The 13,585-nt window shown below is 41.0% G+C and overlaps 4 protein-coding genes across 39 annotated transcripts in view; all 4 read left to right on the top strand.

The window, feature by feature from the left end:
* The window catches only part of LOC115426731 (protocadherin gamma-C5-like), a 332,740-nt gene that overhangs the window by 147,914 nt on the left and 171,241 nt on the right, over positions 1-13,585 (top strand). The window lies entirely within an intron of this gene.
* On the top strand, positions 404-3,108 carry LOC115427487 (protocadherin beta-16-like). Its single transcript, XM_030146066.1, has 2 exons — positions 404-2,929; positions 3,088-3,108. Exons 1-2 carry the CDS (start codon positions 485-487, stop codon positions 3,106-3,108), a joined length of 2,466 nt encoding a protein of 821 aa, XP_030001926.1. The 5' UTR covers positions 404-484.
* Positions 3,790-9,756, top strand: LOC115426746 (protocadherin beta-16-like). Its single transcript, XM_030144965.1, has 2 exons — positions 3,790-6,413; positions 9,712-9,756. Exons 1-2 carry the CDS (start codon positions 3,969-3,971, stop codon positions 9,727-9,729), a joined length of 2,463 nt encoding a protein of 820 aa, XP_030000825.1. The 5' UTR covers positions 3,790-3,968; the 3' UTR covers positions 9,730-9,756.
* Positions 10,700-13,021, top strand: LOC115427486 (protocadherin gamma-A3-like). The gene is made up of 2 exons (XM_030146065.1): positions 10,700-11,258; positions 12,063-13,021. The coding sequence occupies exons 1-2, from the start codon at positions 10,700-10,702 to the stop codon at positions 13,019-13,021; spliced, it is 1,518 nt and encodes a 505-aa protein (XP_030001925.1).

Genomic DNA, 13,585 nt, shown 5'->3' with positions numbered 1-13,585 from the left:
AAAGCTGGAGGCATCACCCTAGCAGTACAACATGTCAGTTTCATACTTTTAATGAGTGCTTGTCCAAGTATAATTGTAATATCCAATCCATGTCTGATATTACCAGGTACGACATGCTGATCCAGAATTCAGCTGACTGTTTTTCTGGTGAGATATAACTAGTAAAATGTATTAAAATTTTCATTGTAATACGGCCCCAACTTTGAGTTTTGTGGACTATGTGTGGGATTCTTAGTGTTTCAGGTTTTGGCCTCTTAGTGACGCTGTTGTCATGTATCTCAATTCTTGCTGCTTCATGATCCATTGCTGTTCCCTCCCATTACACTGCGTATGATAAGAGGAGCGGATTTGCTTTTCGTTTGAGCATAGGTTCAGAGATTTTAAACATGCTGTGGATATTTACCGCATTTTTTAACTGACATACATTTTAATAGCTGAGTTGTAACCTTCTGTTTTTTAGTGAGTTTGACGTTCACATCTTTTGATGGAATATAAAGGATATCACCGAGAAAGCGGAGTAAAATGGCGAGTGTTTGGGCGATTGCCACAAGCTGTATCTGTGATTATTTTTCTGGTCTTTCTCGTAATGCAAGCTGAGGCACAGATCCGGTATTCAGTTCCAGAGGAGATGAAGAAAGGATCTCTTATTGGTAACGTTGCGCAGGATCTTGGTTTGGATCTGAAAAGGCTTCGTTCTGGACGCGCACGTATTGTGACCGGAGAAAGCATCCAGTACGCCGAACTGAAGACAGACAAAGGGATTTTGGTTGTGAACGAGAGAATAGACCGAGAGCAGCTTTGCGGAGATGTAACACCGTGTAGCTTTACCTTCGAGATCCTGTTGGAAAAACCGATGGAGTTACACCCTGTGACTATAGAAGTGTTGGATGTAAACGACAACGCCCCGACTTTCCAAAATAGTCATTTGGAATTTGAAATAAGTGAATCTGTTACACTTGGATCTCGTTTTGATTTAGAAAGTGCGGATGATGCCGATGTTGGTGAAAACGGTCTGCAAAATTACATATTGACTCCAAACGATAACTTTGTATTGAAACAACATGTTAATCCAGACGGTAGTAAACATACTGAAATGGTGCTTCAAAAACCTTTAGACAGAGAAAAGCAGCCGCGCCTCTCTCTAAAACTGTTGGCTGTGGACGGAGGAAATCCACAGAGATCTGGTACAGTAAATATTAATATAAATATCTTAGACGCCAATGATAATGCTCCTGTGTTCAATCAGTCCGTGTATAAAGCCGCTGTGTCTGAAAATGCGTCAAAAGGCACTCTCATTATTACTGTGAACGCTAGCGACATAGATAGTGGCACAAACGGCCAAGTAACATATTCCTTCTCAAAATTAAAAGCAGGTATATCTGATATGTTCGACATAAATGAGAATACAGGAAGCATATTTGTAGCAAAAGGGATCGATTTTGAGAAGGACAAAAAAATTGAGTTCAGGGTTGAAGCTAAAGATCAGGGTGGATTGACAGATTCCAGCAAAGTTGAGATAGAGATTATTGACGTCAATGACAATGCACCGGCCATTAATGTGATGTCATTCACTAGTCCTGTGTCTGAAGACTCCCCCGCTGGCACCACCATCGGTATCATTAATGTGAAAGATCTGGATTCTGGTGAAAATGGACAAGTAAGGTGCACGGTGGAAGGTAGTGTTCCTGTTGAAATTAAATCTAATGTGAGGAATTATTACGCACTGATAACCAATGCAGCACTGGATCGTGAAAGTCTGTCTGAATATAACATCACCGTTATTGCAACTGACGCAGGCAAACCTCCACTTTCAGTTAAAAGAACATTTAATCTGAAAATCTCTGATGTAAATGATAATCCTCCCGCGTTTCCACGAGCGTTGTTCAGTGCCTTCATTACAGAGAATAACTCTCCAGGCGTTTCTGTACTAAGTGTTAATGCTAAAGACTCCGATGAGAACCAGAACGCACGTGTATCCTATATTTTAGAAAACAGTGATATCAGTGGATCTCCAATCTCTGAATATGTTTCAGTTAATGCTGAAAACGGAGATATTCGTGCAATTCGATCATATGATTATGAGCAGATCAAAGAATTGACATTTGTTGTCAAAGCTCAGGATGGAGGCTCCCCTCCACTCAGTAGTAATGTGACTGTGAAAATAATAATCCAGGACCAGAACGATAACGCCCCTCAGGTTCTGTACCCAGTCCAGACTGGTGGCTCTCTGGTGGCTGAAATGGTGCCTCGTTCAGCAGATGTGGGCTATCTGGTCACTAAAGTGGTGGCTGTTGATGTGGACTCTGGACAGAATGCCTGGCTCTCCTATAAACTGCAGAAAGCCACAGACAGGGCGCTGTTTGAGGTGGGCTTACAGAATGGAGAAGTAAGAACTATCCGCCAAGTCACTGATAAAGATGCAGTCAAACAAAGACTGACTGTTATAGTGGAGGACAACGGACAGCCCTCTCGTTCAGCTACAGTCATTGTTAACGTGGCGGTGGCGGACAGCTTTCCTGAAGTGCTGTCTGAGTTCACTGACTTTACACACGACAAGGAGTACAATGAGAACCTGACTTTTTACTTAGTGTTGGCTTTGGCTGTAGTTTCCTTCCTCTTCATCACGTGTGTGGTGGTCATTATATCAGTGAAAATCTACAGATGGAGACAGTCTCGCATCCTGTATCACTCCAATCTGCCAGTGATTCCATATTATCCACCACGTTACTCCGACACTTTGGGGACAGGGACTCTCCCACACGTGTACAACTACGAGGTGTGCAGGACGACTGACTCCAGAAAGAGTGACTGTAAGTTTGGCAGAGCTGGTAGTCAGAACGTGCTGATAATGGACCCCAGTTCAACAGGGACGATGCAGAGGATACAGAGTGAAAAGAGCATCCTGGACGAACCAGACTCTCCTCTAGAGGTGAGTTTATGTTCGCGGTTTTATGCACAGTATTTGTGTTGTTTATTCACTTAGTTGCACATATTAAAACCCCTGTTACTTAACAGCGTTATTTTCAGCACCATTTAAAGAATGTCACTTAGTATCCTCAGATATAACATTTTTTACACTTGCTTTAGAGACCGTATTTCTCGATGTAGGCTCCTTAATGAAAGAGTTGCACTTATATATAATTCATGTAAAGAACTCGTCACTCAGAATATTATTTAATAACACATTGTACTTCGGATTAAAACATAGGTCAACATAATAATATAATGCTGTTCCTTTATGTATGCCTTTATTAATTTTATTTATTTAAAATAATTGTGATATATGTAATAGAAAGGACCCTGTTTAGATATGACCGTCAGCTCTTTCGCTATCCATGGTGCTGAAGCGCTGATACGTTAAATATGCAGATGAATGAAGTTTGTAATGGAAGTCAATTTGTATCAATCCCTTCTCATGAAATAATAATAATAATAATAATAATAATAATAATAATAACAACAACAACAACAACAACATAAAGGTGTAGCAGTCGCCCTAGTAATACAACATGTCAGTTTCTTTTAATGAGCCCTTTACCAAGTATAATCGTAATATTCAATCCACTTCTGATATTACCAGGAACAACATGCTGAGCCTGTATTCAGCAGACGTTTTTTTCTTGTGGTATATAACTAACAAAATATATTAAAATTATTTATTGTAATACGGCCTCACCTTTGAGTTTTATGGGCGATCTGTGGGATTCTTAGTGTTTCAGGTTTTGGCCTCTTAGTGACGCTGTTGTCATGTATCTCAATTCTTGCTGCTTCATGATCCATCGCTGTTCCCTCCCATCACACTGCGTTTGGTAAGAGGAGGGGATTTTCTTTTCGTTTGAGCATAGGTTAAGAGATTTTAAACATGCTGTGGATATTTACCGCATTTTTAACTGATCTGACTGGCATGTATTTTAATTGCTGAGTTGAAATCTGTCGTTGTTTAGTGAGTTTGACGTTCACATTTTTTCATGGAATACAAAGGATATCACGGAGACAGAGGAGCAAAATGGCGAGTGTATGGGCGATTGCCACGAACTGTATCTGTGATTATTTTTCTGATCTTTCTCGTCATGCAAGCTGAGGCACAGATCCGGTATTCAGTTCCAGAGGAGATGAAGAAAGGATCTCTTATTGGTAACGTTGCGCAGGATCTTGGTTTGGATCTGAAAAGGCTTCGTTCTGGACGCGCACGTATCGTAACCGGAGAAAACATCCAGTACGCCGAGCTGAAGACAGACAAAGGGATTCTGGTTGTGAACGAGAGAATAGACCGAGAGCAGCTTTGCGGAGATGTAACACCGTGTAGCTTTACCTTTGAGATCCTGTTGGAAAAACCGATGGAGTTACACCCTGTGACTATAGAAGTATTGGATGTAAACGACAACGCCCCGACTTTCCAAAATAGTCATTTGGAATTTGAAATAAGTGAATTAGCTACACTTGGATCACGTTTTGTTTTAGAAAGTGCGGATGATGCCGATGTTGGTGAAAACGGTCTTCAGAATTACATTTTAACTCCTAATGATAACTTTATATTGAAACAAAACGCTAATCCAGACGGTAGTAAACATACTGAAATGGTGCTTCAAAAACCTTTAGACAGAGAAAAGCAGCCGCGGCTCTCTCTAAAACTGCTGGCTGTGGATGGAGGAAATCCACAGAGGTCTGGTACAGTAAATATTAATATAAATATTTTAGATGCCAATGATAATGCTCCTGTGTTCAATCAGACAGTTTATAAAGCGACGGTGATCGAAAATGCGTCGAAAGGCACTCTCATTATTACTGTGAACGCTAGTGACATAGATAGTGGCACAAACGGCCAAGTAACATATTCCTTTTCGAAATCAAAAGCAGGGATATCTGACTTGTTCGACATAAACGAGAATACAGGAAGCATATATGTGGCAAAAGAAATCGATTTTGAAAAAGAAAAGAAAATTGAATTCTGGGTTGAAGCTAAAGATCAGGGTGGATTGACAGATTCCAGCAAGGTTGAGATAGAGATTATTGATGTCAATGACAATGCACCGGTCATTAATGTGATGTCATTCACTAGTCCTGTGTCTGAAGACTCCCCTGCTGGCACCACCATCGGTATCATTAATGTGAAAGATGTGGATTCTGGTGAAAATGGACAAGTAAGGTGCACGGTAGAAGGTAGTGTTCCTGTTGAAATTAAATCTAATGTGAGGAATTATTACGCACTGATAACCAATGCAGCACTGGATCGTGAAAGTCTGTCTGAATATAACATTACTGTTGTTGTCACTGACTCAGGAAAACCTCCACTTTCAGTTAAAAAAATCTTTAATCTGAAAATCTCTGATGTCAATGATAATCCTCCAGTGTTTCCACGAGCGTTGTTCAGTGCCTTCATTACAGAGAATAACTCTCCAGGCGTTTCTGTACTGAGTGTTAATGCTAAAGACTCCGATGAGAACCAGAACGCACGTGTATCCTATATTTTAGAAAACAGTGATGTCAGTGGATCTCCAATCTCTGAATATGTTTCAGTTAATGCAGAAAACGGAGATATTCGTGCAGTTCGATCATATGATTATGAGCAGATCAAAGAATTGACATTTGTGGTCAAAGCTCAGGATGGAGGCTCCCCTCCACTCAGTAGTAATGTGACTGTGAAAATAATGATCCAGGACCAGAACGACAACGCCCCTCAGGTTCTCTACCCAGTCCAGACCGGTGGCTCTCTGGTGGCTGAAATGGTGCCTCGTTCAGCAGATGTGGGCTATCTGGTCACTAAAGTGGTGGCTGTTGATGTGGACTCTGGACAGAATGCCTGGCTCTCCTATAAACTGCAGAAAGCCACAGACAGGGCGCTGTTTGAGGTGGGCTTACAGAATGGAGAAGTAAGAACTATCCGCCAAGTCACTGATAAAGATGCAGTCAAACAAAGACTGACTGTTATAGTGGAGGACAACGGACAGCCCTCTCGTTCAGCTACAGTCATTGTTAACGTGGCGGTGGCGGACAGCTTTCCTGAAGTGCTGTCTGAGTTCACTGACTTTACACACGACAAGGAGTACAATGAGAACCTGACTTTTTACTTGGTGTTGGCTTTGGCTGTAGTTTCCTTTTTATTCATCACGTGTGTGGTGGTCATTATATCAGTGAAAATCTACAGATGGAGACAGTCTCGTATCCTGTATCACTCCAATCTGCCAGTGATTCCATATTATCCACCACGTTACTCAGACACTTTGGGGACAGGGACTCTCCCACACGTGTACAACTACGAGGTGTGCAGGACGACTGACTCCAGAAAGAGTGACTGTAAGTTTGGCAGAGCTGGTAGTCAGAACGTGCTGATAATGGACCCCAGTTCAACAGGGACGATGCAGAGGATACAGAGTGAAAAGAACATCCTGGATGAACCAGACTCTCCTCTAGAGGTTAGTTAAAAGAATTATCCTTTTGTGTCATGTGTCTTTTCCGCCAATCACCGTCCCATTTGTTGTCAAGGTGAGGGTTACTTTTATAGCTAGTATACAATTACTTCTACAAAAGTACTGGCTACCTGTACAGTGGAATAAACATGTAGCAAAAAACATAAAGAAAAATTAAGGAGAAAAATGATATTCATAGTGTCTATATAGAGAATTCCAAGACAATGGAATTCTGGACATTTTTTAAAGGATGGCTCCATATCTCAGCCATCCCAGATGATGGTCTGGATTCTTGGTGTGTTTTTTTTTTGCTTAAGTTTTACATTTTTTTTTATTGTCTCAGAAATTAAGATGCTTATTAATTTGATACATTGAAGAAAATCCTATACTTCTTCAATAATAATATCTCAATACAATCCGATTCTTGATCATTCACTAGACGATGGTGATGATGATGATCATGATCATGATGATCATGATGATACGATGATTATACCTTATAAATCGTAATTGTTTTTTTGGTTTTTTTTTCCATTGACGCAATTGTGATCGCTGGAACCGTCTGCTTTTATTGTCTTTTTTTCTGGACTATATTTTACTTTCACCTTTTAGACTCTAAGGGACGCTGTTGGTCAGTGAAACATTTTCCGTGTTGTGTCGTCATTTTTATCATCCCTGAATGATGCAGAGAAGCAGAGCCTCCATGTTTATCGAGGTTTAAGGCAAGCGAGGTAGAAGTGTTTGTCACTCGCTATAATTCAACCTTTTTAGATGCAACAAAAAGTACAATAGCAAAGGGAGTATTCTTGTGGTTGTAGTTGAATTCTGTCCTCCTTGCTCGATTTTTTTTTTCATGATGGGAAGTAAAATCTTGATATGGATGTGTTCAAGACGGGATTTTTTTCACAGAACGCTACGGGAATTAGGACTGGTCATTTTTCTGTTTTATTTGGTGAACATGGTAGGTGGTCAGATTCGCTATTCAATACCCGAAGAGATGAAGACAGGTTCTGTTATTGGAAATGTGGCACAGGATCTTGGTTTGGATCTCAGACGGCTCCGTTCTGGGCGAGCCCGTATCGTGACCGGAGAAAACATCCAGTACGCCGAGCTGAAGGCAGACAAAGGGATTCTGGTCGTGAATGAAAGAATAGACCGAGAGCAGCTTTGTGAAGACATATCACCGTGCAGCTTTAGTTTTGAGATGATTTTAGAAAATCCAATGGAGTTGCACAGGATTACTGTTGAGGTTTTGGATATAAATGACCACGCTCCTGTCTTCCCGAATAAAGAAAAGCCAATCACTTTGGAAATTAGTGAATCAGCTGCAGTTGGAACGCAGTTTCCATTGCAAATCGCAGAAGATCTAGATGTAGGACAAAACGGATTACGAGATTACATTTTGTCACCAAATGTGAATTTCGTTTTGAAGCAACACTCAAATCCGGACGGAGGTAAATATGTTGAAATGGTGCTTCAGAAGCCTTTAGACCGTGAGCTGCAAGCGCATCTGTCATTAAAACTGATCGCAGTTGACGGAGGAACACCGCAGAGATCTGGCACAGTAAATATAGATGTTACTGTTTTAGATGCAAACGACAACATTCCGTCATTTAACCAGTCCGTATACAAATCATCTGTGATGGAAAACACAATAAAAGGCACAGGTATTATTACAGTAAATGCCACTGACGCCGATAGTGGTTCGAACGGACTCATTACTTACAGTTTGTCTAAAATGAAAGGGAGTGCGACAGATATTTTCAGCATCGATGAAAACACCGGTATGATTTCCGTGTCTGGCCAAATTGATTACGAAAGGGACAGAAAACATGAGCTCAGAGTAGAAGCAAAGGATAAGGGCGGCCTGACAGGTACAAGCAAAGTTATATTTGAGGTAGTTGATGTCAATGACAATGCTCCAGTTATAAACATTATGTCATTTTCTAGCCCAGTGTCAGAGGATTCACCACCTGGAACAACAATAGCTATTTTGAACGTTAAAGATGCTGATTCTGAAAAGAATGGACAAATAAAATGCTTTGTGGACGGCAAACTGCCATTTAGAATAGAATCTTCTCTTACAAATTATTACAATCTGATCTCCAGTGAAAATTTTGATAGAGAATCCGTCTCAGAATATAACATAACAATAACAGCCACCGATTTTGGGACTCCTCCTCTTTCTACTTCAACTAAATTACAACTTAAAATTTCTGATGTAAATGATAACGCTCCATTATTTGATAAGAGCAGCTATTCTGCACAAATCACAGAAAATAATTCACCTGGAACTTCCATATTTGCAATTAGTGCGCTGGACTCTGACTGGAATCAAAATGCTAGAATATCATATATTCTAGAAGACACGGAGGTCAGTGGTAGTCCAGTTTCTACGTATGTGTCCTTAAATGCTGAAACCGGAGTTCTTTCTGCGATTCGTTCGTTTGATTATGAACAAATTAAACAGCTTCACCTTGTGGTCAAAGCTCAGGATGGAGGCTCCCCTCCACTCAGTAGTAATGTGACTGTGAAAATAATGATCCAGGACCAGAACGACAACGCCCCTCAGGTTCTGTACCCAGTCCAGACCGGTGGCTCTCTGGTGGCTGAAATGGTGCCTCGTTCAGCAGATGTGGGCTATCTGGTCACTAAAGTGGTGGCTGTTGATGTGGACTCTGGACAGAATGCCTGGCTCTCCTACAAACTGCAGAAAGCCACAGACAGGGCGCTGTTTGAGGTGGGCTTACAGAATGGAGAAGTAAGAACTATCCGCCAAGTCACTGATAAAGATGCAGTCAAACAAAGACTGACGGTTATAGTGGAGGACAACGGACAGCCCTCTCGTTCAGCTACAGTCATTGTAAACGTGGCGGTGGCGGACAGCTTTCCTGAAGTGCTGTCTGAGTTCACTGACTTTACACACGACAAGGAGTACAATGAGAACCTGACTTTTTACTTAGTGCTGGCTTTGGCTGTAGTTTCCTTCCTCTTCATCACATGTGTGGTGGTCATTATATCAGTGAAAATCTACAGATGGAGACAGTCTCGCATCCTGTATCACTCCAATCTGCCAGTGATTCCATATTATCCACCACGTTACTCCGACACGTTGGGGACAGGGACTCTCCCACACGTGTACAACTACGAGGTGTGCAGGACGACTGACTCCAGAAAGAGTGACTGTAAGTTTGGCAGAGCTGGTAGTCAGAACGTGCTGATAATGGACCCCAGTTCAACAGGGACGATGCAAAGGATACAGAGTGAAAAGAGCATCCTGGATGAACCAGACTCTCCTCTAGAGGTGAGTTATGTTTCTTAGCATTGTACACGCATCCTGTCTCATATTTATGTTTTTTGTTTGTTTTTGTTGCACAGATGAAATCGGGTTCACGTTATGATGCTTTCAGTACCATGGACCGCACCTCTGTCTACATCATTTGCAAGATTGTCCTTAATGACTTCACTCTGAAAGTCTAAAGTGCATATATTTAATGAAATCTGATGTTAAAGGTATCGTGGGCACAGGTCCTTTTGAGATGAAGTGAGAATGCAAAAGGAAAGTTAAGACAAGAATATGGACATTTAAAATTTATAGAAAGGTCAGGTGAAACTCACTTGACATGACATGACATGTAACATGAATATTGGGTCTAGTTAACACATACACTATCCCCATAAACACACGTTCAAATACAAACAAAGTGTTCTGTAATATTGGCTGTAATTTTCCATAAATATAGAGAGTGTCGACATGTTGGAATTTCCAGTGTGCATTTTTTTTTTTTTAAGTTAATGAAATATATATTCCACAGAAAATAGTGGTGTGTTCAACGCAAGTTTGCACAACAGTCTTTTGCCCTGTGAAATTTCACTTTTCAGACTCTAAGGGACGCTGTTGGTTAGCAAAATATTTTTATGTGTTATGTAGTCATTCAGTCCTCCCACATCCAGTGTGCAATGAGGCAGGCTCTTTATGGTTAATCGTTGTGTAGGGCACGTAAGAGAAAACACGCTCTCTCTGTGTTGTATGTAAAGGTCAAATTATAGTTTTGGATGCAACCAGGTGATTAACAAACCCGGACAAAATTTAGTCTTGTAACAACTGGATTCAGTCCACGCTTCTTTTTATTTTTATTCCCATAATGGAACATGGAAAACATTTAAGCTTTGTCGTTTACCAAAGATGGCGCTTGTTTTACGGACTACAGCGGAATATAAAGCTGCTAATGATTATTCTCTGTATGGTGAACACGGTAGGTGGTCAGATAAGGTATTCAATACCCGAGGAGATGAAGAAAGCATCTGTTATTGGTAATGTGGCGCAGGATCTTGGTTTAGATCTGAAAAGGCTTCGTTCTGGGCGAGCCCGTATCGTGAGCGGAGCAGACATCCAGTACACCGAGCTGAAGATAGACAAAGGGATTCTAGTCGTGAATGAGAGAATAGACAGAGAGCAGCTTTGTGGAGACATATCGCCTTGCAGCTTTAGTTTTGAAATTATTTTAGAAAATCCAATCGAGTTGCACAGGGTTACTGTTGAGGTTTTGGATATCAATGACCATTCTCCTGTCTTCCCAAATGCTAAGCCCATCCGTTTCGAAATTAGTGAATCTGCTGCAGTTGGAGTGCAATTCCCTCTGCAAAGTGCAGAGGATCAAGATGTAGGGCAAAACGGATTGCAAGATTATCTTTTGTCACAAAACGACAATTTCATACTGAAAAAACAAACAAACCCAGACGGAAGTAAACAGGTTGAAATGGTGCTGCAGAAGCCTCTAGACCGCGAACAACGTGGTCATCTGTCTTTAAAGTTGATTGCAGTTGACGGAGGAACACCGCAGAGATCTGGTACAGTAAATATAGACGTTACTGTTTTAGATGCAAACGACAACATTCCGTTGTTTAACCAGCCACTGTATAGAGCATCTGTGAGAGAAAATACCATCAAAGGCACGACTATTGTAACGGTAAATGCGACAGATGCTGATAGCGGTTCAAATGGCATTATTACTTACAGTTTGTCTAAAATGAAAGGAAGTGCAGAAGATATTTTCAGTATTGATGAAAATACAGGTATCGTTTCTGTGTCTGGTCAAATAGATTATGAGAGAGACAAAAAATATGAAGTTAGAGTAGAGGCAAAGGATCAGGGCGGCCTGATCGGGACAAGTAAAATCATATTTGAGGTTACAGATGTCAATGACAATGCCCCCGTAATAAATATAATGTCGTTTTCCTCTCCTTTATCGGAGGATGTACCTCTTGGGACAACCATTGCTGTTTTTAATGTAAAAGATTATGATTCTGACCTAAATGGACAAATAAAGTGTTTTATAGATGGTAAGCTCCCGTTTAAAATAGAGTCATCTCTAACAAACTATTACAATTTGGTGTCGGATCAAGCTTTCGATCGAGAATCCATCTCAGAATATAACATAACAATAATAGCCACGGATATGGGTACTCCTCCTCTTTCTACTTCAACTAAATTGCATCTGAAAATTTCTGATGTAAATGATAACGCTCCATTATTTGATAAGAGCAGCTATTCTGCACAAATCACAGAAAATAATTCACCTGGAACGTCTATATATGCTGTCAGCGCGAGGGACTCTGACTGGAACCAAAATGCCAGAATATCTTATCTTCTAGAGGACACGGAGGTCAGTGGTAGTCCAATTTCTACGTATGTGTCTTTAAACGCTGAGACCGGAGTTCTTTCTGCGATTCGTTCGTTTGATTATGAACAAATTAAACAGCTTCACCTTGTGGTCAAAGCTCAGGATGGAGGCTCGCCTCCACTCAGTAGTAATGTGACTGTGAAAATAATGATCCAGGACCAGAACGACAACGCCCCTCAGGTTCTGTACCCAGTCCAGACCGGTGGTTCTCTGGTGGCTGAAATGGTGCCTCGTTCAGCAGATGTGGGCTATCTGGTCACTAAAGTGGTGGCTGTTGATGTGGACTCTGGACAGAATGCCTGGCTCTCCTATAAACTGCAGAAAGCCACAGACAGGGCGCTGTTTGAGGTGGGTTTACAGAATGGAGAAGTAAGAACTATCCGCCAAGTCACTGATAAAGATGCAGTCAAACAAAGACTGACTGTTATAGTGGAGGACAACGGACAGCCCTCTCGTTCAGCTACAGTCATTGTTAACGTGGCGGTGGCGGACAGCTTTCCTGAAGTGCTGTCTGAGTTCACTGACTTTACACACGACAAGGAGTACAATGAGAACCTGACGTTTTACTTAGTGTTGGCTTTGGCTGTAGTTTCCTTTTTATTCATCACGTGTGTGGTGGTCATTATATCAGTGAAAATCTACAGATGGAGACAGTCTCGCATCCTGTATCACTCCAATCTGCCAGTGATTCCATATTATCCACCACGTTACTCAGACACTTTGGGGACAGGGACTCTCCCACACGTGTACAACTACGAGGTGTGCAGGACGACTGACTCCAGAAAGAGTGACTGTAAGTTTGGCAGAGCTGGTAGTCAGAACGTGCTGATAATGGACCCCAGTTCAACAGGAACGATGCAGAGGATACAGAGTGAAAAGAGCATCCTGGATGAACCAGACTCTCCTCTAGAGGTGAGTAACGTAAATTAGTAATTTGGATATTCTTATATCAATTCATCTCGTCACATTCGCGTAACAGTGATTACTTTGAACAGCATCAAAATTTTAAATCTTCTGTTTAAAATCTTACCGTCATTTTAAGTTTAAATGCCTGACTTAATCAGCACAGTATTTTCAGTTGAGGTAGAATAATAATGTTGTTTATGAACTGCACAATTTATGTTTCAGTACCATGGTCAGCCGCCTGTATACGTGGTTGTTTGTTTTTTTCTGGCTCTAGAGCCTTTGGCACAGAAAGAAGAAGACATTGCACCTTTATGTCATCGTAATTGTGTTAACGTTGGGCATATTTCCATACATTACATTACATAACAGAACACTGTTCGAATTTCAAAGTGACTACTTGAGTATTGTGTTTATTTTATTTATTTATTTATTTTCCAGTTAGGCTATAAGGAAAATTTTCTAGAGTAGGTAGTCTACTTGAGATTATATTACATATTCACTTCATTTTCCCTCCTTTCTATGCGCTTTCCACATTATAGTAATGGTGTAGTAGTCTGACAGACTCACCGCCGTTTATATCCAATGTAA

The sequence above is a fragment of the Sphaeramia orbicularis genome, chromosome 10 (assembly GCF_902148855.1).
Source record: "Sphaeramia orbicularis chromosome 10, fSphaOr1.1, whole genome shotgun sequence".
Classification (NCBI taxonomy): Eukaryota; Metazoa; Chordata; class Actinopteri; order Kurtiformes; family Apogonidae; genus Sphaeramia; species Sphaeramia orbicularis.
The sequence above is the reverse complement of the archived record's forward strand: the minus strand, read 5'-3'. Positions and strand labels throughout refer to the sequence as shown.

What these genes read in the sequence shown, in the direction of transcription:
- LOC115427487 (XM_030146066.1), top strand. Translation starts at nt 485, where the DNA reads ATGGAATATAAAGGATATCACCGAGAAAGCGGAGTAAAATGGCGAGTG. An exon ending in AACCAGACTCTCCTCTAGAG is followed by an intron (nt 2,930 to 3,087) that starts GTGAGTTTATGT and finishes CACTTGCTTTAG; the next exon opens with AGACCGTATTTCTCGATGTA.
- LOC115426746 (XM_030144965.1), top strand. Translation starts at nt 3,969, where the DNA reads ATGGAATACAAAGGATATCACGGAGACAGAGGAGCAAAATGGCGAGTG.
- LOC115427486 (XM_030146065.1), top strand. Translation starts at nt 10,700, where the DNA reads ATGAAGAAAGCATCTGTTATTGGTAATGTGGCGCAGGATCTTGGTTTA. An exon ending in AGGAACACCGCAGAGATCTG is followed by an intron (nt 11,259 to 12,062) that starts GTACAGTAAATA and finishes CTTATCTTCTAG; the next exon opens with AGGACACGGAGGTCAGTGGT.